At 41.5% G+C, this 22,265-nt stretch overlaps 1 protein-coding gene across 1 annotated transcript; it reads left to right on the forward strand.

Moving 5' to 3' along the window:
• Nucleotides 1–803: 803 nt before the first annotated feature.
• On the forward strand, nucleotides 804–15,311 carry LOC104501334 (protein yippee-like 1). The gene is made up of 4 exons (XM_010145127.1): nucleotides 804–1,148; nucleotides 11,985–12,028; nucleotides 13,380–13,488; nucleotides 14,442–15,311. The coding sequence occupies exons 1-4, from the start codon at nucleotides 1,032–1,034 to the stop codon at nucleotides 14,529–14,531; spliced, it is 360 nt and encodes a 119-aa protein (XP_010143429.1). The 5' UTR covers nucleotides 804–1,031; the 3' UTR covers nucleotides 14,532–15,311.
• Nucleotides 15,312–22,265: the final 6,954 nt, after the last annotated feature.

Below are 22,265 nucleotides of genomic sequence, written 5' to 3' on the forward strand. Positions count from 1 at the left end.
GATGGCCTTTGACAGATCAGTAGTTGTTATAACGAGTATTTAGACTGTACTTTCCAGGCCAACTCTAAAAAAGGCTTGCTGCCCAGCGTGGCTGGAGGATCTGGCCTTCTCTGCTCGTGCATGTAGTGTCTCTCAAAAGGCACTTGGAGAATTAAGAATGCAGCTGGGTAGTCTCTGTGTAAAGTTTAGCTTTTCTTACCTGAATTGATTTTGGTAGCATCCATTAAGGCTGTTCGGGTAGAGGGAGGAAGTAACTGATTCGTTTTGATCAGGACACTGGTGAAAAAGGCCTTCGCCTATAGACATAGTAATGCTGAGCTCAAAAGAGGAGACACAGATCCCTGAATAGGGTGGCAGCATCTTACTTGGTATTTGACTTAAAGCCAGATGTGATACAGCAAGATATTTGCTGAAAGCTGAAGTGCAAATATCTAGTGTGTGTTTATTGTTGGACATAGCACACGTTTTCCAATATGCCTTGTCACTTGCTGTATTGGAACTGACCACGGGAACTTGGAAGGGAATTAACTCTCTCTAATCTCCTGCCTTTTTGCTGTAGTTTTCTGCATGGGTGTCTTAGAGTGTACCTGGTGTGTTGTAGGAGGTGCTTGTGCTTTGTGGAGAACTGTTTGAATCTCCTCCATTAGAAGTGTGGTGGAGTAGAAGTCATTAGTGGAACAGATCTGCTTGTCGCTGTGTTGAATGGAACTTGAATTGCACAGCTTCACAGAGAAAAGAAAGGGCCTGTAGTGCAGCCAGACATTTGCTCTAAATAACACTTCACTTCGTGTCTAAAATTGTTGAATAAGAAGTTTATTCTGGCCTTGTTGTAAGCTGATAATTGTTCTGCTCTCTTCACCTACAGGTTGTGACTGTTTCTCTTCTGTCATTTGTGTGGAAAGTGCCACACACACTCCAGAACAACAACGGCTTTTGCTTGCATATTCCAGTGTTTCTTTTGTCAGCGAGTTCAGCAAAGTTGTAATTCTTCAAGTGCCAGCCCTGAGCTGAGTGAGGAGCCACCAGCAGAGATGGTAAAAATGACAAAATCAAAAACGTTCCAGGCTTACCTGCCAAACTGTCATCGAACCTACAGCTGTATCCACTGCAGAGCCCATCTAGCCAATCACGATGAATTGATCTCCAAGGCAAGTGGTTTGTTTAGAGACCTCATGAATTATTTCTTAACCAAAACGGTTATCACTGTTCCCGGTAGATAAGGGATGCACATTGATGCATACTTCAGAGTATCTTCCCTGGGTTCACTCTTGGGTCACACGTGTTGTCTCCCGAGGACTGCATATATTCTGGAAGCTTTCAAATGTGACATAAAGGCTGGTCTAGCAGATACCCATGTTCACAACCTCTCCGTACTGTCAGGTAGGTGCTATTTGTGAGCTGTCCTATCTGCAGAGTCTGCTAAGGAAAACTCAGAAGGAAACATGGATCTCTGGGTAGGGAAATGATTCTGGTTATGGTGATTCCAGATAAAGATTGTTTTTGACTCTTACTTGGCTAAAGGTCACAAAGCTGGCTGTTTCCAGAGTGTTCCACTTCTATTACGGAATCTGTAAACGCATTTACTTCTGCTCTGTACCAGTTCCTAAGGAATATGATTAGCCAGAGATGTTCAAAATAGTTGGACTGTCTAAACTTAAGCTTAGGGAATGTGTGGATCCTTGAAACAGACTAGGCCTGTCCTTCTCTACCTGTTGCTGGAAGAAACCAAGATTTGTAATGTATGAAACATGGAGGAAAACTTGAAGTGTGAGGTAAATACTTGACAGACTGGTTTATTCTTTGCTTCAAATAAGCTCCTGATAAATTTGCTCTAAGGGTATTCTGGAGAAAACACCTCAGTTGCTTTTCAAATCTCTTAATACAGATTGCTTTCTATATAACTATTTTGTCAAATAAAATGTTTAATGTCAAACCCTTTATAACTAACTTTATCTGTTGCTTCTGCCTGTTTGTGTGTTCAGCAACACTCAGGCGATGCTGCTTTTGAGTGTGGAACAGATGGGGGGGTTAATGCTGCTGCCTCTGAATTGAGGTTTTCTGTGGGTGAGGAGAGTGATCTACTTGCTTCTCCCTGAGGAGGCTGTCAGGAAAGAATGGGTTTCCTCCACGCAGTTCTTCTGCACTAATCTTTTTTTATCTTTTTAGATCTCAAGACAACTTTGTGATTCAAACAGTGAAATTGGCAACAGTTCTTAGTGTTTCTTGTTGCTCTTACTTCTGCTCTGCCTTTAGTCTCTTTCCCCAAAGGATTCATTTCCTCAACTTAGTGCATGTATTGAGACATGGAACTGCAAATGTAGCACATCAAATGAGACAGTGAGCTAGCTACATACAAAAAATGATGAGAATTTAAGAGGGAACACTTGTGTTACTTGTATCAACCGGAAAAAATTCCTCACTTTCTTTAGTGATAGTTCTTATTTCATTTGAAGGTCAGCAAATACAAGAGAAAATCAAGTAATAACATGAATGCATTTGAATTTCTCTCCTTTCTGTGTTGACTTCAGAATTGGAGTATAAGTGGTCTCTTTTGGCAACAGGATTCTAAATTGCCAGCAATCATTGTGTCATTATTCACTACATGGTCTGGGCCAAAAAGAAGTGGGAGGGGTTAAATCTTCCCTGAGCTTCAGGCTGTGGATGCCTGCAGGGAGAATGACAGTTTGCTAGCTGTGTCTCTTGATGTATAGATTTATTGAGAAAATGCAAGCCGGCACACACACATTCATAGGAAGCTCTTCTGTTGGTGGACTTAGATTTTCGCATGTTGACTGAACTGCCGCAGTTACCGCATGAGACAGTTGTTTTCCAGCGTCTTGGGAGTTTTGGTCAGCAGTGTATTTTGAATATGTTCTTTAGCAAATCAGATGTTCGTATTGCAGCTTCATAAATCATTTCAAATGTGAAAATTTCAATTCAAAGAACATGGAGAACTAAGTTGTTTCTGAAGGTTTTGGAAAGGGTGTTAGATATGGATTCTGCTTTACTTCTGGCTTCCGTAATTTTTAGTGAAGACATCTTACAAAAGTTTTTGTACTTGCACATTGATCCTATGCTTGTTTGACAGGTGATCCATAATTCTGTTAACTTCAGATGTCCTGACGATATTTTATTGTCTAAATCTGTGTGATAATGAGAATTTAAATGTGAGGTGTATCTTTTTGTATGTTTGTAAAATAAAAAGAACATTTCTTATCTATTGTACTATTGTATTTGGAACACAGCTTTAAAAACCCACCCTCCTTTAGGCTTAACTTGTATATATTCCACCTTTGGAGGACCTCTGATGGAAATGACTGCAATGCAATAGTTGGGTCATTAAAAATAAGTAGTGCTGTCCTGGTGGGTGGCAGCGGGAATGGTGGGAGGAAATAAGATTTTATTTTTTCTAAATGAAAACACAGGTTATCCTGAAAAACTGAAGAAATGTCCCAGACAACATGTGTAGACAAACTAGAATGTAAAAGGGCTAACAGACGAGTGCACCTTGGAAGTGCCTTTTTTATATGAATCTTTTTTCCAGTGTGCAATGGACTTAGGTGGATGAGAGATGTTTTTATTTATACTAACAGTATGTAGAATCCTAGTTACTGTAACTACCCAAATGTGGCAGAAATACTTAAAATAACCTGAAATGTAACGAGTGATTCTGTACAACCTAAAGTTAACTAAGAACAGTGCCATTCCTGTGCTGTTTTGGTTAATGGACCTGTTCAACCCCTTCTCTTGTTTTCCTCCCCCTGCTTTGACGGCCGAGTTAAAATCTAAAGCTCTATGTAATGCTTACTAAATAAAATTTTTGGTTAGAGATTGTCTCACTCTTGCCAAATGCTTAGTCTACAGTCTTGCTCCAGAACCTCACAGAACTTCAGCAGATAAAGGCAAACAGTATTTCAAACCTAGCTGTAACTGCTTCAGGGGGTGTTGCCTTTGGCCCCCTGTTGCCTGGGTTCATGATAATTTTTGCTTGCTGCTTCTGTGTGGTCTGGGAAAAGCAGCCAAAAAACATGCTGTGCTCTTTTAAAGCAGCTACACCTAACTTTCTGCTGCGCTTTGAGGTATAAGCATTTGGCATGCCTGGCACTATAATGTTTCCAGCTTCCCGATGAAGAGATAGGCCACGCTATGGAATGAGCAGTGTTTCTCTGTCATGGCAAAGTGGAGAGCACTGCGTGTTTCTGTCACTCATCCCTTTGACTCTGGTCCTCAAAATACCAGACTTCAGTACAGATTTGCAGTTCCTCTGCTTTTGAGAACTGTTGATGCTGATTGTCTGACAAGGATGGCAGAGCACACAAATCACCTTTTCATTTTATTTCTCTTCTGTTTGAACAGCAAGATCTTTCTTGCCTTTAATAATGAAACTCTTTTTCTCTTGTGCCCTTGCTAGTGATAAAATGGCAACCAAGAGTGATGGCCTAGGAATACAAGTGTAGACTGATAAGTATAAAAATGTGCTGCCTGCACAAGTGAATTCATCATTATCTGTGATTTTACTTTTTTCTGCAACTATGAAAGGACTCAAATGTGTTGCCTAGTGTTGAAATCAACTTGAATGTTAGTAATTAGAGCATACATTTCTAGATATTTTCACTCTATAACCTTGTGGGTTTTGTGTCTAGAGAGTAACTTGGGGAGGCGAAGGAAAGGGAAGAAGGTGGGTGGAGGAGTCCCAAACTAGCCGTGGAGATGTTGAACAGTAGCCTGTACAGCTGAACACACGCATGAACAGGTGTCATAATAATAACACCAATCATCTTGGCAAACACGGAGTTGAGGGGTATGAAGAGACCTAACAAACTGTACATGACTTTTAATTGAGAAGTGTGATTTTGAAGTGGTGTTGGGTACGGCTTAGGCACTGCTGATTTGCCTGGATAACAAGTCTGCAAGTACTAGATTTTCTTTTCCTTCGGCAAAGACTTCAAATGCTAAACCCCCCCCCAAGCTATTAGGAGTATACCAGTCTACAGGGGAAGAACCAGCAAGTTTTTTCTTTCTTTAAAGAAGCAAAGGGGTATTGGAATCATCCTACTGTGACTGCAGGCACAGGAGAGAGGTAACCTCTGAGCAAGCAACCACAGGCCTTCCTAAAGAGCAAGGCAAAAAATTGAGTTAAAATGTTCAAATAACACTTAAACCCCCACCAAACACTATGTTAATAAAAACAGTTTAAAAAATACCAGCAGTTAAATGTGACAAAGTTTTGAGGGAAAACTTCGACAAGACTCTGAATTCCAGGGAGGGTTGTCACGTGTGTGGCCAGCGCAAAAGGTGACGTGTATGCTGCTCTTAAAGCAAATCTAAAGTAAGTTTTGTGAAAGGCTTAACTGAAAGAGCTTTCTCCTGACTTGTTTGTAAAGGGTAGAGAATGCGCAGCGGTTATTAGCAAACTTTATAGAGGAAAACGTAGCTTGAAGAGCTTAAGCTCCAAAGCACTTGAGGGTGGCTCGTACCCGCTAAGTTCCAGTGATGGTTTAGAAATTCAGGCGCAGTCCAAGAAATGACAAAGAAATGAAAGTATCTCATAGAACTCTTGGAGCCTAGTGGCTGTGTTGCAGAGGATGATGTTTGTTACTCTGAGTTGACCTGCCTGAAAGACTGTTGAGTCAACTGACAGCGTGCCCTCATGCTGGGGATGGAGGAGGGTCTGGGTTGCTTTGTGTAGGCGCCTGTATAAATACCGTCACTGTTCCGTTTCGTTCATTGCGAAGCGTATCTGCCCAGAGGGGGCAAAAGTCCTATGAAGGCACAGACAAGACTAGATGTGTCGATGTTTTCAGGAGCAAGTTCTGCGTAAAGTGTGTATGTGCAACGGTCACTGGCGTCACTTGGAAATCCTTGCACGTTACAGGTAAAAGAACAGTTCTGGTGGTTAGATTTAGTTCTTCAAGGCACTTGGTGTGTCTGCTGTTACATTATTGATGAGGAGGAAAAGCCTTCAGCTTAAACAGATGCCAGAACATTTTTAGCCTTGTGTAGCAATCTGTGGTTTTGTTCTCCACTGGTGAACTGATGAGTTCAAGAGGAGTTTTTTCAGGGTTTATTGTTCTTAGCTTGGCTCAACTGGATAATCCTCCTTTGCTGATGATCTAGGGAGTGCTTGGAGAGCTGCTGAAAAATTGAGAATGGGCCCAATTTCATAAATAATTCTGGTGATAATTTTTTGGGGTTCTAGGCATTTTTTGTTTTGTTTTTTCCATTTGGGGGAAGAATCTAGGTTTTTTGGAAGGGAGCAATCCTTGGAAAACATCTAAAAATAGATTTAAAGGCTTAAAGGAACCAGGAAGTATGCAAGGGAAGTGTTCCACTCTAGGGGTGTTTTGACATAGTTATTTCTGAAATTGATTCAAGGTGCTGTATAACTCAAGATAACCTGTCCTGCCTGACAGGTTCTTCACTTTGGCAAAGTATAATTTTCCAAATCCACAGGCATGCAGGTTGTGGGTTGGAATTTTTTAAGATTACTCTCTGCATATTGAACTTTGTAAGTTGTTTTATTAAAATCGGGGAATGATAGAATGGAAACGTGCTTTCAAAAATCTTTTTAAATACTTGTCGTGGAGTCATCTGGAACTTGCTGAGTGAGCGGCTGAGCAGCATTATCTCTAGTTGTCTGCAGTATCAAGGGATTGGGTCTGAGAAATACCAAATGGAGCAAACCTTTTTTCCCTCTGATAATTTTTTTACTGCAGCTTATGTTGGATTCAGTTTTCTGAATTTATTTTGTAAATCTTGGTGTGATAAGATGCATCAGAGACTGTAAGGATATCCTATCAAGAAGATAATTTCAGACAGCAGAGCACTTGAACGTGTTCCTTGTTTACCGTAAGAATACTACCCCTAAGGACACTGTCTTCCGAATTACTCGGTAATATCTCTTTGAATTGCATATTTTGTCAGAATACTAATTTGGGCTAATGTATCCTAGCTTGTAAAGTGAACTCTAGCAAATTAAAGGAAACTCAAGAAAATGAAACAAAAATTTGGACTTCTTTTATTTCCAGTCTTTAAAATATTTTTTCCATGTTAGGAGTAGCTTGCAGGCTGTGCGCAAGGAAGGTGCTGTTAATGCTGTTCTGACTGGCTTATGATAATGCCTGGGATACCTTTAATACATGTTAAGGTGGCAGTTTCTCTCCGTGTTTTCTGTGGAGCATGATCTTTAGCCATGCAATCTAATCCCATCTGTGGAGAATAATTAATTACGTAAGCTTTTCAGTAGCTTCTCTTCCCCACCCATGCCCTCGGATGTGACTTAGGGCAGTACCTATGTGTAACGCTTAACTGATACTTGCCTTTCTCCTGTGTAAAACAGCGAATCCTGATGTCAGAGGTAATGATGGGTTTAATTTAGAAGCATAGATCGTACCTAATTCTGCAGGTGTGTACTAGTGTGTAGTGAAACATTGATAAAGTTTCTTTACTACAAAGTGTATTGATGACTTGAAAAGATCATACTGCCAACGCAGTCTTGCAGTCGACGCTAGCATAGTTCCTAAGCACAGGGGAGCAGTTTTGCTTACACTACCAGACAGTCTAGATGCTTGGAACTGCACTGAAACAAAAGTAGATACCCCTGTAGGAATGGACAGCCAAAGACATGAATTTTCTTGGGAAAAAAATTAACTCATAAATCAACGCGATATTATTATTTAAGGACCACAAAAAGCAGACTTGAAAGCAAGTTCATTTTAACTGCAAATATTAGTTGAACTGATAAATTGCCTAGCTTTTCTAAAATCCTGGTTGATGTGAGTCATTATTGATGACAGTTGGTCATGCTTTCCACTGTCTTCTAATTCCTCTCTACTAGGTAAGACTCGTATTTCAGACTCGGTTTTAATGGAATGTTCTGGTTTAGTTATGATTTATGCATAGTGTCAGCTATCTTGGAAGTGCTGAACAAATCTTACAGTAAAAGTGCGTTTGCATAGGTGATGTTTATTCTGTAGAGGAGTAGTTTGTCTGGAGACTGGTTTGAACAGTTGTGCCTGTTTGACCTTGTCGCTGCCTTTAAAAATACTCTTTTATTTCCTTTGAGGAGCTGACACACAAGGTGTTTAACCTGTTGGTCTCCCAGAATTCATATCAGTATAACTGAATCATACAGTGCCGAGTGTGAGAAACTTGGTGCAGGTCAAAACAAATGCTTGTTCAGTATTAAATTTTTTTTCTGGTTATGCAAAATATTCTGTGTATAGCCAAGTTACGAGCTTAGCAAGCCGTTCAAGTGCTGGAATGAGTTGTCCTCTTTTCATTTCTAGTAATAGGATGCATCGGAAGCTAGAGCTCTGATAATGAATCTTCCTCAAACCTGTTAGTAGGTGGAACCCTACATGTTAGTCAATATTCTGTGGTCAAGCATTACTGTTTTGTGTTGGAATACAATGTTTAGAAAAAATATATCAGCTATTCACGTGGATAAGAAACTATGACTGTCAAGCTCTGACAAGAAATTCGTAAGAAAACTGAAAAGGCAGGGGAATTTAAAAATTGGTATCTTTACCGTGCTTTTCCTGCACTCGGTGTGCAAGAGTTCTGCTTGCATGGGTCACAGACTGTTAAATGCTCAGTGACACGCTGCTGTTGTGGTTGGACACCGATTTTAAAGGAGATTCTGAGTTGCCTAGACCCAGGTTCTGTATTCTGGAATGCATTAACATGGGTTGCTACTGGTTGCTGCCAGGTTACCTGTGAATGATGTAAACATGGTTGAACTCACTCTTTGCAGTTGGGCAAAGAAGCAGTTATTCCATGGCACGTAAATACAATATTTAGCCTCTCCACATACATGTAGGTAAGAAAGATGGTATCGAATGAATCTGCCAGGCTCTGCTAAGAGGAAGCTAGAGGAGGTAGCAATGAAGGAGCTTTTCACAGTGCGATTTTGTGAAGAGAGATTCTTTTTAAAATCACTGTCCCAGGAAAAGGTTCTGGTTTGTGTTCCTCCTTGTTCCCCTCCAACCCAATAAGCCTGAAAAGTAGAAAGTAAAAAAGACGGCTGTTTCTGAGGGGAACAAACCTGGGAGGGTACAGTATGTTTAGGGCAGCATAGCGAAGGGTGCGAGAGAAAATCATCTTTAAAAATACATCAGGAAAAAAGAACTAAAGCAGTACTTTCCAACCTGCAGTTTGTATTTCATTTGGCCAGAGTTTTTGTAGCTTATGAAACAAGAGGGAGGAAGAGCTGCTTTTTCTGCTGTTCCTGGCATCCTGTTACTGCCTTCTGCTTAGTTTTGAGAAATGCAGGGTCAAATGAGAGCTTTTATTAGGTGATACTAGGTCAAGACTAAACACAAACTTGGCAGAAATAATTGCGTAATGTGGCTCAGTAGGCCCTCTGACTGTTGATGTGTCCTGGAGTCCTTTCCTTTCCCAGCTAGCTGGGGAACTTCAAGTATGGCATATAAGTAGTTTAAAAAATGATTGTGTAAGACCAGACACCCCCCCCTCCATGTTAATTTGTTTGTGACTGGCATGTGTAGTTACATGTAAATAGAGCAACTAGCGTGATTAATAGGACACAGTGTTTCTTGGCGCAGTTTGAAAAAGGATTTGTGAGTTGTAATTCACAACCATGTTTTTAAAGCAAAGAAATGGCTGCAGCTTTCTAAATTAATTTTTGCAGTAGCTTAACAAAAAATAATGGCCATCGTGCCTTTGGAAGTTCATTGTCTTAACGTTGGGTACATGGAACAAGGAAGTTCTGGTTTAAGTTTACTTTGTAATGAATAAGAGGACCTTTAAAGTGTTTCTTTTGCTTTTTCTGAAATTTTGGAGTTGCACAACAGTAGTTGTCTCTCAGTTCATGTGTAGTTGACTCAGTCTAGTTGTTCATTTGTTAATGGACAGTGTTCAGGAGTATACGCAGTAACAGCTTGTGTCCTCATCTGCAGTGAGCGTTCTCTGCTTCCTCACCGATTGTGAGATGCTGGCTCCTAAGAGAGCACTGCTTACTCTAGAGAAACTACAGACTGTAGCTTCTGGGCCGTTCTGCCAGGTCTGTGATGCGTGTTCAAGTATTTCAGGAGAACTGAACCGGCAGTGGGCTTTTCCTTTTTTTGTTTTAAAGGTAGGTGTAAAGATTACTCCCTGGCAGAGCTGTTCAGTCTGCTCGGCTGAGTCTCCTCTCAGGGTCAGTCCCACCTGAAGGTTTAGGTTTCATTGCACTGCATGCCCTATAGTTTTTTCCTTGCCTTGTGAAAAATGAGACTTGCAGTTCCGGCTGATGGAGAGAGCACCATTTCTTTAGTCTTTGCTATAGATGGAGGTGTATGTTCTATCAATAAAAATCTCCATTTAAGAATTCTTTTAATGGTCGCTAAAATAATAAAATGTTAATGCTATAAACTGTTAAGTATGTTATGTTAAGGTGTATGATATTTTATGAGTAGCTAAGGGCTGTATGTAACTTCACGCTCACCATTGCTACTTGGAGTAGTCCAGAGTCATGGATATTTAACATTCTTTATTAGAGTCTATAATCTGGTTAATGTTGATAAAAACCCTGTTCATTTATATTTATTTACATCTCCCTTTTACATCTTCTTTTTGCAGACTTCTCTAAGTAGCTCAGGTCTGGCAGTTACTGTTGTAATCATTAGACTGGCAAAATACCTGTTTTGGTATGAAGTCACTTCTGGTGTGTATTTAGTTATAATTAGAAGAATCCATTGCAGAAAGGTCCTTCTGTCTGTGGTTCCATGCCTACTGTTACTAAAAACATTCCAAAATATTCAAGGTGAGATTTTCCTTCCCCAAACCTTCCATATTGATCTAATGGAGGTTTCAGGAAAGTTGATCTTTGATCTTAAATACTAAGACTGTGAGGATTCTTAAAACAGTTGTAGTTCTGTCTTTCAGTGTGGATGAAATTGATAATTTTCTTTGAAAGTAGGTTAGGGAAGGGAAATTCTGGGGGGAAAAGAGAAATTAAGACAGTTTAGGGATCCTTTTTAAAAACGGAGTTCAGTATGGAAGAGAGAAAAAAGAAAGACTCCATTTCAGTGTGGTCCTGTTTGAATGGGGAATTACCAAGTAATTCAATATAGAAGGAGCAAATCAACAGACGAGAGCAATGACACGTCTTAGGTTTTGATGGTTTACCGATGGCTGGGTCTCGGCGGCTCACAGGTTTTGCCGGGGTGTTTGTAGGCTGCTCAGAGGTTCAGGCCTTTGTGTCTTCATTAGCAATTGTACCGTGCACAGCAGAGCAGCTTCTGGTTGAGTTCGGTACAGAAGGAACAGAGATGTAGTTCACGGGCACTGGAACTGTAAGTGGGGTTGATCAGGGGTTTTACTTCAAAACTGTGCTACTGCTCTGGACTAAAACATTCCGTTAGATCAAGCCAAGAACGTCTGTAACATCATCTTCTGTCCATCGTCTGTCAGGAATGCGAGAGATCTGAAAACACGGGGCTGTGCTTGGGCATTTGATGATGACAGTTGTTGTATTAAAATCAAGTTGAGCTTATAAACCGATCAGATGTGTTTCCTGAATACAGTATGCTGCTTTTATGCTTGGTCCAGAATTTTACTGGTCTTATATCAAATGATGGAATGAAATGAAAAAACCTTGTCTTTTGGGTGCAACAGGAGAGAGAGGAGATGGAAAGAATCCCTTGAGTTAAAAGCAGATTGTTTTAGTTAGCGTGAAGGACGTCTGGGAGAATGAGAATTGATGTCTTGCAGAGGCATGGGAAAAAGTTACGTTTTCTTTGCATTACAGATGTCTTATTCTGAACAATCATACGTAACAACTTAAAATTGTGCTAAAAGTCTAATGTGGGTGAAAACTTTGACCAGGCTTTCCTAGAAAGAATTGGTATCAAGTAATTAATCTGAAATAGTTTATATCTGTATTGTGTTTACACACTTACTAACACACCCCTCTGGAACTTTTTTTTCCCTTGGTGGGTTTTTTTGTGTGTTCTAACAAGTGCAATTTTTTTTTAATGCAGTCCTTCCAGGGAAGCCAGGGACGAGCCTACCTCTTTAATTCTGTGTAAGTATCTTGTTATGGCTGTGCACACTACCTACGGAGCATAATTCCTTGGTATGCTTCACAGGTGGAAAACAGTGGGAATTAACCCAATGCAGGGATTGAGAACTGTGCCTTGTTTTTAACTTTGGTTTTACTGACGAGCAATAGTTACCGAAGAGCTACTGAGCTGATTCATGAAGGTTAGGTGGGGAGGGTGTGTGAAATTCTTTTTACGTAATGGTAACTGTCTTGAGTAGGGGTTGCCATTCTGAAAATCAGAACATGTTTTGTGACTGTAAATCTGCTTTAGACAACCCTGCTGTGGTCTGTACAGAAGAATTTTCCAGTGTGATCGTTCGATACATTTACAGTTTAACGTTTCAGTAAACTCGGTACATCTTAAATGACCTTGACTGTCAAATGTGTTAGAGGCAAAAGGTCCCTGTGATCTTATCAAGCCTAATATTTGCAATTTTAGGCACATCCTACCCATGATATAAGGCTCTTTGAATTCGCTAATGGATGTATTTTAAGTTTCTAATATGCAGGATTGCATTTTTGTCTTTATTTTCCAGCAGTTTATTGTGTCACAGCATTTTGGAAGAGAAGGGCAGTTAAGTGTCTTAGTCTATTTTAGACCAGGATAATGGAACTGTAACTGCAAAGGATTTGATTGCAGATCCTTGAAACTCTTTTTGTATGTAGTCATTCAGTGGTGACTTGGCACTTCTAGTATAATTGTAGTAGTAAAGATCTGGTAATACAGCAGCAAAAATGGCAAAATTTTGCTCTTGAATAACACTGTTGAAAAACTTGGTTTAGTCTTGACTCCTGTTTTCTGCATAGACTCCTATTCATGAAAACACTAGCTTGATGCAGGGATGCTTTGTTTTGATACTGCTCTTTGTCCATCGTGGCTTAGTCTGCTGATGTGTAGCAAAGAAATATCGATGAGGCTTTTTCCTTGCTGCTGTTTTGGAGTTGTCTCTAAATTCAGCTCTTGGTGCTGATTTCCTGGTACAGACTTCCATTAGGTCTCAAAGGGTTTTTTTAAGAAAAGCCCAAAACCATAGAAGGTGTCCAGGTACTGCTTAAGTGTTCTGTTCTCTGAGAGTTGAACTCTTCAGGCTGTCTTTGCTGATGGGATTAAGTGGGCATCATCAGCTGTTTGCTGTTTAGACTAGCCACGTGAAAAACAAAAAACAAACCCCTTTTTTCTTCCTTCAGCTCAGTGTAGCAGTGGAAGTTTCCCTTTACAGCAGGGACTAAGTTCTGTTCTGAACTATTTTTGTTCTGTGGAGAAAAGGTGGGTAACAGGTAAGAAAAGAAACGCTCTTGTGTAGTTAATGTAATTTTTCCTTTTTTTCCCCAGGGTCAATGTGGGCTGTGGTCCAGCAGAGGAGAGAGTTCTTCTGACAGGTTTACATGCTGTAGCAGATATCTATTGTGAAAACTGTAAAACAACTCTTGGATGGAAATACGTAAGCAATATACTTAAGTCTTCGATAGATGTTTGTGTGTTGAAGCACAGATACTGGAGTAGGCCGTTAGGCAGCGCCTGTACCGATAGTTCGGTGAGTTAGCTCCAGTGGTTTGCTTTAGATCGGACTGTGATACAGCTTTGCTTCCTTACATCTGCTGGAATGCAGATAGTATAGATCATAGTAGACAACAACCTTATTCTGGACTGCCAAACAAGCACAAGCTATCTAATAATTATTGAGTATCTTTTTGCAAGATTACCAACCACGTCCACCAAACTGGATGGAAGAAACTGGCATAAACTTCAGTTTCTTGGGTGCCAACATTTTTCATTTAGCAAAAATACAAATAAAGGTAAATGGCACTGAGTGAGTTTATACTGCTTACAACTGACGTGAACTTGATTCTGTTGTGTGGAGAGTTACCTGTGCGCTTGCACAGCTACCTGTAACGCTCGCAGCAGTGTTGCAAGTTTGATGATTTGGAAATAGTAGGTTCTGGGTGTTGCATGTAGGATTTTCACTGATTCAGTGTAACTACTGGAAAGTAGCTGTCCTAATGCTTTCCCTTTGAGTTAGAGGAGAGCTTCTGAAAAGGTTCCTCTTCCCTCTTTCCATTGCTTCTGGGAATAAGGAAACAGAACAGACATAACATGCCGTTTCTGAACCTTTGCTTTAAAAAAAGCCTTAAAATTCCCTAAGCAGTGAGAGAATATGGAAGGTTCTAAAGCAAGATCTGTTGTGCCGTGGATCTGCTGATTTTGCTTATAGCAAGTTTACTTCTGTTTCCTTCGCAACCCCTTTCATCCTCTTTTTACTCCCTGCCACCTTTGATGCGGTGTAATTGAGAAAGGATGTTAATGGGAGTGTCTCCAGATTCATATTTTTAATGCAAGTTTGATGTTTAAAATACTTAGTTTCTCCAGCTTAGTTCAGCTTTTTCTTTTTTCCAGGAACACGCTTTTGAGAGCAGTCAGAAGTACAAAGAAGGAAAATTTATCATTGAACTTGCCCACATGATAAAAGACAATGGCTGGGAATGAATCATAACCGTTTTCCTTCTGTTTGGACAATATTCTGTGGAACATGCTTTACAAAGACTAACGCGAAATACAGGAAGAGCTTGGCTAGAGTGGCCCTGGGAGTATCACCGAACTCTGAAACCTCACAAATGAGTAGTGTAGTGTAAGTGGCTATTTCAGGCCATGTTTGCCTTTTCTCCTTGTGTAAGTTCCCTCTTTTTGTACGTGTATTATTGTGTGAACAGTTGTTTTGGAACATTTTGGATGACCTTTTTCTAAACTCTCTCAAACTAGCGAAACAGTTCACTGATTAAAAATGGATTTTACTGGTTAGTATCTCTCTCTGACCTATGCCTTTAATGCTACCTTCTGCTGTGCATGCTTCTTGCCTAAACACCTACACTCCACTCCTGTAGAAGTTCTGTACCTGAGCAGTCCGGAAGAATGTATGGGATGGGGTGCTTTTTTATATGTAGCAATTTCTGATGTGTTTGGCAGTGAAGAGGATGCAGTATTGTAGTAATTTCCTTTTAAACTCTGAGTGTACCGTGACCTATGTACCATCTTGTAGGTGAATTGGTTAAAGGTACAGTGCTCACTTTAAAAACTCACTTCGATTGCACTGACTGAAGTTAGCAGATCGGGAGTTGTTAGGAAAGGTTATGCTAGAGGTTTGGTATCGTAGTGGAACACCTTAGAAGGGTTTTAAATCAGTAATCTTACAGAATGTTAATTTAAGACCAACATATTCCCTAAGGAGTTTGCTGAATAAGAAATTTATAAAACTATAGCTTGCAAGATTAAAAAGGCAGACAAATATATGCATTTTCTATTTTGGAAAAAAATTAGTCGGTGTATTAAAAAGTTTTGGTACTGTACCTTTGCCAGTAACAGGGACTTGTGCATCAGTGAAGTTTTATGGCTGGTTCCATGTAACTGTATAGTCCTAATGCACTGGACAAAGAGGTTGATATCAAGGAAACTTGTTGAAGTATTCTGCTTCTGCTACTACATTTGAACAAAAGTATTTATTTTTGTGAGAAATGGCCGGAGCCTATGACATGAAAATTAATAATAGTACCTGTAGGAAAAGGAGGGGTAATAAGAGGGAAGGGAAGTTTGACTCAGTTTTTCATAAAATAAAAGAACAAGATAGTTTTTAAAACGTGGGGGTGGGGAAAGGGTTTCTTGGTTTGCTGGCTAAATCATCCCCAAGTACCTTTTTATAATAAAAATTTGTATGAAATTCACCTTCTCTTTTGTTTTCGCACTGTTTCTTAAATGGAATGAGTTAACGAGAGAAACTTCTGGAAAGCGTATGCACAATATTAGCTCTTGGTGTCTGTGCATGCAAATTCTGAGCAACTATGAAAAGTGCTCTACATAAATTTGCTAGCTTTATTTTCAAATTAAACGGTCTCTGAAGAAATTTTGTATTTTAATCCTTTTAATGCTTGAGAGCACAATGTTTGGAGTAAACCCCTTAACACTACGCAAGTCCTGTAGGTGAGCAGTGTGGAAGCCTTGCGGTGCAGAACTGTTTTCTCTCAATAACGATTCTAATACGGCACCTGCAGGACGAGTCGTGGGCGCTGTTGCTGCTGTTCTGTTGCGGGGAATCTCTGACAGGCTTCCCAGGCTCTGCGGCACTTTAGAAGTTCTGTCGTACACGAGGAATTTTCCAGTGGATAGGGGCAATACAAACCTGAACCCAGCTCTGCAGTGGCTCTGTGGGAGAAGAGGGAGGTGACCCGTGTGTGCGCGTCCTCTCTGGTGCAGGCTGGCTGAACTGCCTTCGGGGTGTTGTGGAGACCCGTACCCGTGGATTAAATCTGTCAGCACCGGGAAGTAGTTAAAGCTGCTGGGCTTCACTCCAGACACCTGAGGTGGCAGAGTTGTGCTCAGTCGGGGTTTTCTGGCTTACGTGTTACTACTTCGTGTTCACATCATCAGGCTTCAAAGTCTCCTTTTGAACAATGTCGTCATTGATGCAAGATGGGCTTCAGTGTTGCCTGTCGCTTGATCTTTCTGACCTGGAATTCTTGGCATTTTATTTTCCTCTGTTGTAAAGTGTGTTGCCAACAAAGACGGCACTAGAACTGCTATCAGCAAAACCTTTGGGTTGGCTTCAAAGTCCAGTCGCGATGTTGTGCTCACGCTTATGTGCAGTTTGTGTACCTTTGGGCTTTTCTGATTTCCTGGCTACAGACTTGTTGAAGCAGTACACTGGACTGAAGAAAAAAATACTGGCTGCTTTTCAGTAGGGAGTTGAAATTGAAGAAAATATGTGAAGTATTAAAGATTTTTCTCTCTAAAATGGGGGGTTTAGCTATCTCTTGTTAGTAAGTTAATGCTGTCTGTAACACAGTCTGATTCTTACTTAGAAATTCAACCTCTTTCTTCAGTGCATTATTTATATTTCAAACTGGACATTTTCACCAAAACCTTAATTAACTTTGATGCCAAAGGCTGGGACTTCATCAAGTGCTTAGCACGCAGAGCTTCAGACTACTGGCATAAAGAGTTAATGATCTACGTGTGATGTTTATGGCTTTTAAGAGAACCAAACCAAGCAATATTGCAGTATTCTTTTTGGTCTTTTAAGGGTGGACGCTTTGCGTAAAGAGTAGAACTAGTTCAGAATTGCTATTTCATGCTGCCGTGCAACAATTCTTGAGGCTCACCCTATTGAGGGACTATGTGGATTTTCTCCCTGTGTTGCTTGGCAGCGTCAATTACTATTTTATCCCCTTCTAAAGATGCAGAGAACTCTTGCTATTGGTTTTGGTGAAAGTAGAATCCAGATAGCAATGGCTGCTGGCCGATGTGAAGAGGTCAGTCTGGTCACTGAACCCTCCAGCAGTCATTTGAAAGAAAAATAAACTTACTTGAAAAAAAAATTTACTAAAGCATTTTCCCTCTAACCAATTTTTGTAATATATTAAAGATTATATTTAAAGTTTGTATGTGTTTGCTCTGGGCAAGTTTACTTCCCCTCCAACTTGAGCACTTTTGTTACTTGTACTGGTTATTTTTACTGTTGGTCTTAACATTTATTTTGTATTTTGTTTTTTATAAACTGTAACAAAAAGCTTTTGTGAACCTTTGTTTCTTGCTGGCTCTTTCTTGGACCAAATGAACTGACTGTGAGCTGGCTTAGAGGAAATGTTCATTGGGATGCATAGGAATTTGCTAGCAAAAACATACATGTAATGAAAGTTGTTTTTTCCTCTGAACTTCTAAAGCCACACCTGTCCTGAAGTAATTCGATGTGACTCGAGTAATCTGACCACACATTCTCTGTCCAGGTCCGAAATAACGGCTGTTCCAGGACTGAGTCTCCCCCAGACACTGGAGTTAGTCTTTGGCTGGCCACTTGAAGTAGCTTTTTGATTAATAAAAGCCGATGCTGCCATCTGTGAAAGTTCTGTTCAGTTGCAAACTTGCTGTGGAAATAAGCTGCAGAGTTTGGTGAGGGATTGCTGACACATCAGCCTAACCACTCGTGCGGTGTGCTTTTATCAGTCGCAATTTTATTTGCCAGTAAAAAGGGCCAGAATGAGAATTTCCTTCTGTTCATTGTAAACGGAAGAGTGACAGCCTGCGTTAGTGAAGTCTGTTACGGTTCCTGCCCCGCTTCCCGCCAGCAGGGCTGGGGCAGTGGCAGAGGGAGGGCCGGCCCTGTGGTGCTCGCAGTTGTTCTCGGTCCGCGGGAGAGGAGGGGGATGGAGTTCATGACATTTCTTTGAGTTACAATCTGGCCTGGGAGGTTCTGGCGAAGAGTCATCGCTGCGCCCATAACCGAGTGGTCACCTGTATTTCCCACTGGCACGTCAGGTTGGTGCAAGAGTTCATGGATGTTCTGTACCATTTTTGGTGGACTTAGGCTTCCCTCTGAGAAGTGCTGCACGCTCATCTCAGCAGTCGGATTGCAACAGCAGTGACCTACAGTCTCACGGACTGGATCTCAAACATCTCCGTTCTTTGATAGTGGCGGTGAGTGGAAGAAGCTGTCAAATTATTGTTAAACTTTCTAGACACTTCATTGTACTTCATTGAGACTCATGTTAAGCCAGCTAGCAGTATGAACACCCGCTGCGAAAGGAACAGGCGCTTCGGAGGTTTCTGTTAGGACTGTTACAGTGGTTAAAGCACGAGTCATAAATGGCAGTTGAGTTGTGCCTCACTGTTTCTGAAACTCTTTACAACGCTTTCTTTTACAGGTGACATGGCTGTGTTGCTGTTTTGTCCTAGCAATACTGTACATCATTTGTTGTTTCACTATATTGTATCTACTTGAGGTATCACAATAAAAGCTTTCAGTTGTTTTGTTGAGTTACTTGTTGGTTTGTGCTGTCTTTTCTTGCTAGGTAAATTATTGTGCTCTATTTCTAATAAGGCCCGAGAGAAAAGCCAGTGCTCCTAATTGCTCATAAAAACTTCTAAATGTGGTTTGAATCTGACTCTTGCATGGTTTTAAGACTGCCGCTAAACATTTGGGTTTTTTCCTGTGACTAATCTTCCCAAAATACAGAAAGTTGTACTGTTGCTTTTAGAGCTTTTGCCTGTTTTGAGCCAACCGTGGAACCTCTGCAGAGTGCTTACAAAGAGAGGGTCAGTCTGTGCACGCCCCAAAACGCACCTTCAGAGGAATTGTCGGAAGTGTGGATGTGCTCTCTGTTGCACTCTCTTGGTCACCCGTAGACTGGAGGAGCTCTCGGAGCACACGCACTCCGGTCCGTTAGCTCTGCTTCTGGTGGGAGGGATTTCTGTAGTTCCTCTGATCGCATTAATGGTCGTCTCACACGTTAGTGGAGTTGAAGTCCCCGGTGTGAGTCAGTAGCAAGAATGTGGTGAAGATTGGTCTTCATCCAAGAGTCCAGGTCGTAGTGGGCTTCGTACTGAGTTGGGTTTGTTCCACCTGTGTATCTGCAGTGTGCGGAAGTGTCCTCTCAAGTATGGACTTTTCCCTAAAGATGGTGGCAGTGCACCACCGGGCGTGACAGGGCTTTCAGGTTCTCCAGGGGACAGTCTCTCTGCAAAACAGCAAGTTTGGGTAAGGAGGCGTGATTTAAGTAGCAGGGAGATGATTTCTGTGACAGGCTGGACGCTTGCCTAGTGTAGCCCCTGTATGTGGTTTGTTCTTTCACAGTGAGGGAACACTTGCTTCTGGCATCCGCCGGAACCCCCAGGGCCTCTTCAGCTTGAAAATCCAGTTATGGCACTCACTGATGGTCTAATCAATTGTCGGGTCAAGCAAAGCAGTGTTTTCTCCTGAAGATTAATCTGAAGATGGTCACACTGATCTTAGTGGTTGCCATTACAAAAGCAAACATAAACTGCGACTATCATAATAAAGGCTTCATATTTGAATGATTTCATGGGATTAATTGAAAGATTTCAACCAACACCTCATTTTAAACCTCCCCCAAAAGCTGTTTACTGATAGTAAAAACAGCCTTTAAAACTTACTAAATTTGCAGCAAGGGAGGATTGCAGTCATCTGGTTCGCTCTTCGGTATAGGGGTAAGATTATCCTTAATCATGTTAAACCATGTGAAATAAATAATGTTCCAGGAACTGCTTCACATCAGACCTGCCAGTACCCAGTGTGGGTCTGGGCTAGGTAGTGTTAAACTGCTAATGGAATTTTCATGGTGGGCTAAATGGTGTCATTGTGATAATTAGATCCTTTTCAGCATGATAAACCAGTAGGGTACATAGAATTTGGATACGAGATGCTGGTTGCTCGCGTTTAACGCCTTGAGTGAAGTAGGAAATTGGGAGCAAGGACTCGTGTAGGATTTTGGGGGGAGTTGGTTTTTTATTTGCTTTAGTCGACTGTTCAATTACTGAACGTTGACAACAGCGCATCAAATACGACCCTCTGGACTGCCCGGGGCGGAGAGAAGAGTCATTCAGTGCAGGCTTATTCAGTGGCCCTTCAATAATCCATCCCTTCATCTCATGAAAGGCCGGGGGTGCACACGCATGAGATCAAACAGTGTTTCCATCTCCAGAAGAGGGGAGGATAGCCTGCTACCCTGCCTTTATTCATGTGCTTAATCTCAGACGCCTTTTCTTCTTTTTAACCTTTTCTTGGCTTTACTCTATTAGGTTATGAAAAAAGGATCTTTCCAGATCTGAAAAAATATTTTAAAGATTAAAAATGGCATTTTATGAGAGATACAGGTATTCATCAAATAAAAACCTGATTTTTGACATGGATATAATAAAAGTAATAGAGCTTCAAATAATACAGAAGTATCTTTCATATTCAAGATGTTCTCAGTAACATCCCATTAAATTCTGGTGTAGCAAAGGGACTGTAAAAACACCAGCTGTCAGCAGTGGGATCACCAGAACAGTTTGGGAAATGTGAACCCCAGTTTTGTGTCTTATCAGCTGGAAAACACGTGCGGAATCTCTAACTCCCAGATAGGCAAAGATGGGCAGATGCCTCGGCTGAAAACTGGGAACCTTCTGTTGGATGTTTTGTGCCCCGTTTAGTAATGGGACAGCGGACTCGGCCGAGGGCTCTTCGCCCACACGTGAAGCGCCGCAGCTGTGGAGTGAAGCTGTAGGTCTCTGTGTACAAGATACAGTTCGCCCAACAGGAGAACAGTCACGACTGACGCTCAGTGCAGCCTCGGGGAAGGGCTCCGGTTAGGTTAGTCTGCCCACGGCAGGTTTTCGTTCCGTTTTTTTGCCTCCCCGTGCACTGTCCCCCGGCTCTTCCCCAGATGGGTCCAACGCACAGAGCGGCGCAGAGCACCTGCGTGCTGCTGCCACTCGCACCTCTGACAGGCGCAGCAGCTGTGGATTGACTGAGGCTGGACAAAGTAATTCCTCGGCTGTGGAGCAGCTCTGCTGAGCCCTGTAATTGGTGAGCATTAACCGTTTCTCCCCTGGTAAAGGCCGAGCTAACAGGAGGAGTCGTTTCTATCGTGTTGCTGAATAAGATTCGAGCTGAGGTCCCTGACTACAGAGCTGAGATTTAATCTCTGCTTGCGTTATGTATAAACCCGATTGCCCAGTGAATTTACTTGGTAAAGATCACTCCAGAATCAGACAATACAGATTTTTCAGGGAAGGTACGTTACTGAATGTGGTAAAAGTTCTAATTTTTTTTTTAGCTTTGGGTTGAGTAGCATTAAATCAGCTGTGTTCAAATTGTGAATCAAGTTATTTGTCACTTAAAAACAAAATCAAATAAGCTTTATTCTGCGGGAGAGGTTATTTTAAATGTTTTAATATGCCATGATATAAACCCACTTTCACAGAGGCACAAAACTAAAAGTGAAAACACCCCCAAACCCAACAGCAGGAGCTCTGTGCACTGTCTGTGCAAAAATTTTTCCCAAAACTTCCTTTAAAAGCCAGGGGAAAGCCTTCTTTAGAAGTCAGGGGGCAGGGCTGCCGAGTTTTGCAAGTGGTCCCGGGGCGGGTGGGATTGCTGCATCTGGGAGACAGGTTGCAGGTGTGAAACACGTGCTATTGAGGGCTGGGGGGGCTTTCAGAAACAAATATAAATAGATTCTTCGCCACGCGCGGGGGAAACGTGCTGGTGTTATCACAGTGAACGGTCGGTCTGTTGATCTGAGCTGCTGTACCCTGTGGAACCATTTAGAGAGGCACGTGCGGAGTGCGTAACGCCGGGGTGTGGAAGGTCTGTAGGGCACCAGGACGCTGCGGGGCTGGCGGGGTGGCTCTGCCTCCGAGCAAAAAGCTGAAGCTGCCAAAGCAGAGTGTCCT

Source organism: Buceros rhinoceros, unplaced genomic scaffold (assembly GCF_000710305.1).
Source record: "Buceros rhinoceros silvestris isolate BGI_N320 unplaced genomic scaffold, ASM71030v1 scaffold25371, whole genome shotgun sequence".
NCBI lineage: Eukaryota > Metazoa > Chordata > Aves > Bucerotiformes > Bucerotidae > Buceros > Buceros rhinoceros.

What these genes read in the sequence shown, in the direction of transcription:
- LOC104501334 (XM_010145127.1), top strand. Translation starts at nt 1,032, where the DNA reads ATGGTAAAAATGACAAAATCAAAAACGTTCCAGGCTTACCTGCCAAAC. An exon ending in GCCTACCTCTTTAATTCTGT is followed by an intron (nt 12,029 to 13,379) that starts GTAAGTATCTTG and finishes TTTTTTCCCCAG; the next exon opens with GGTCAATGTGGGCTGTGGTC. An exon ending in CAACTCTTGGATGGAAATAC is followed by an intron (nt 13,489 to 14,441) that starts GTAAGCAATATA and finishes TCTTTTTTCCAG; the next exon opens with GAACACGCTTTTGAGAGCAG.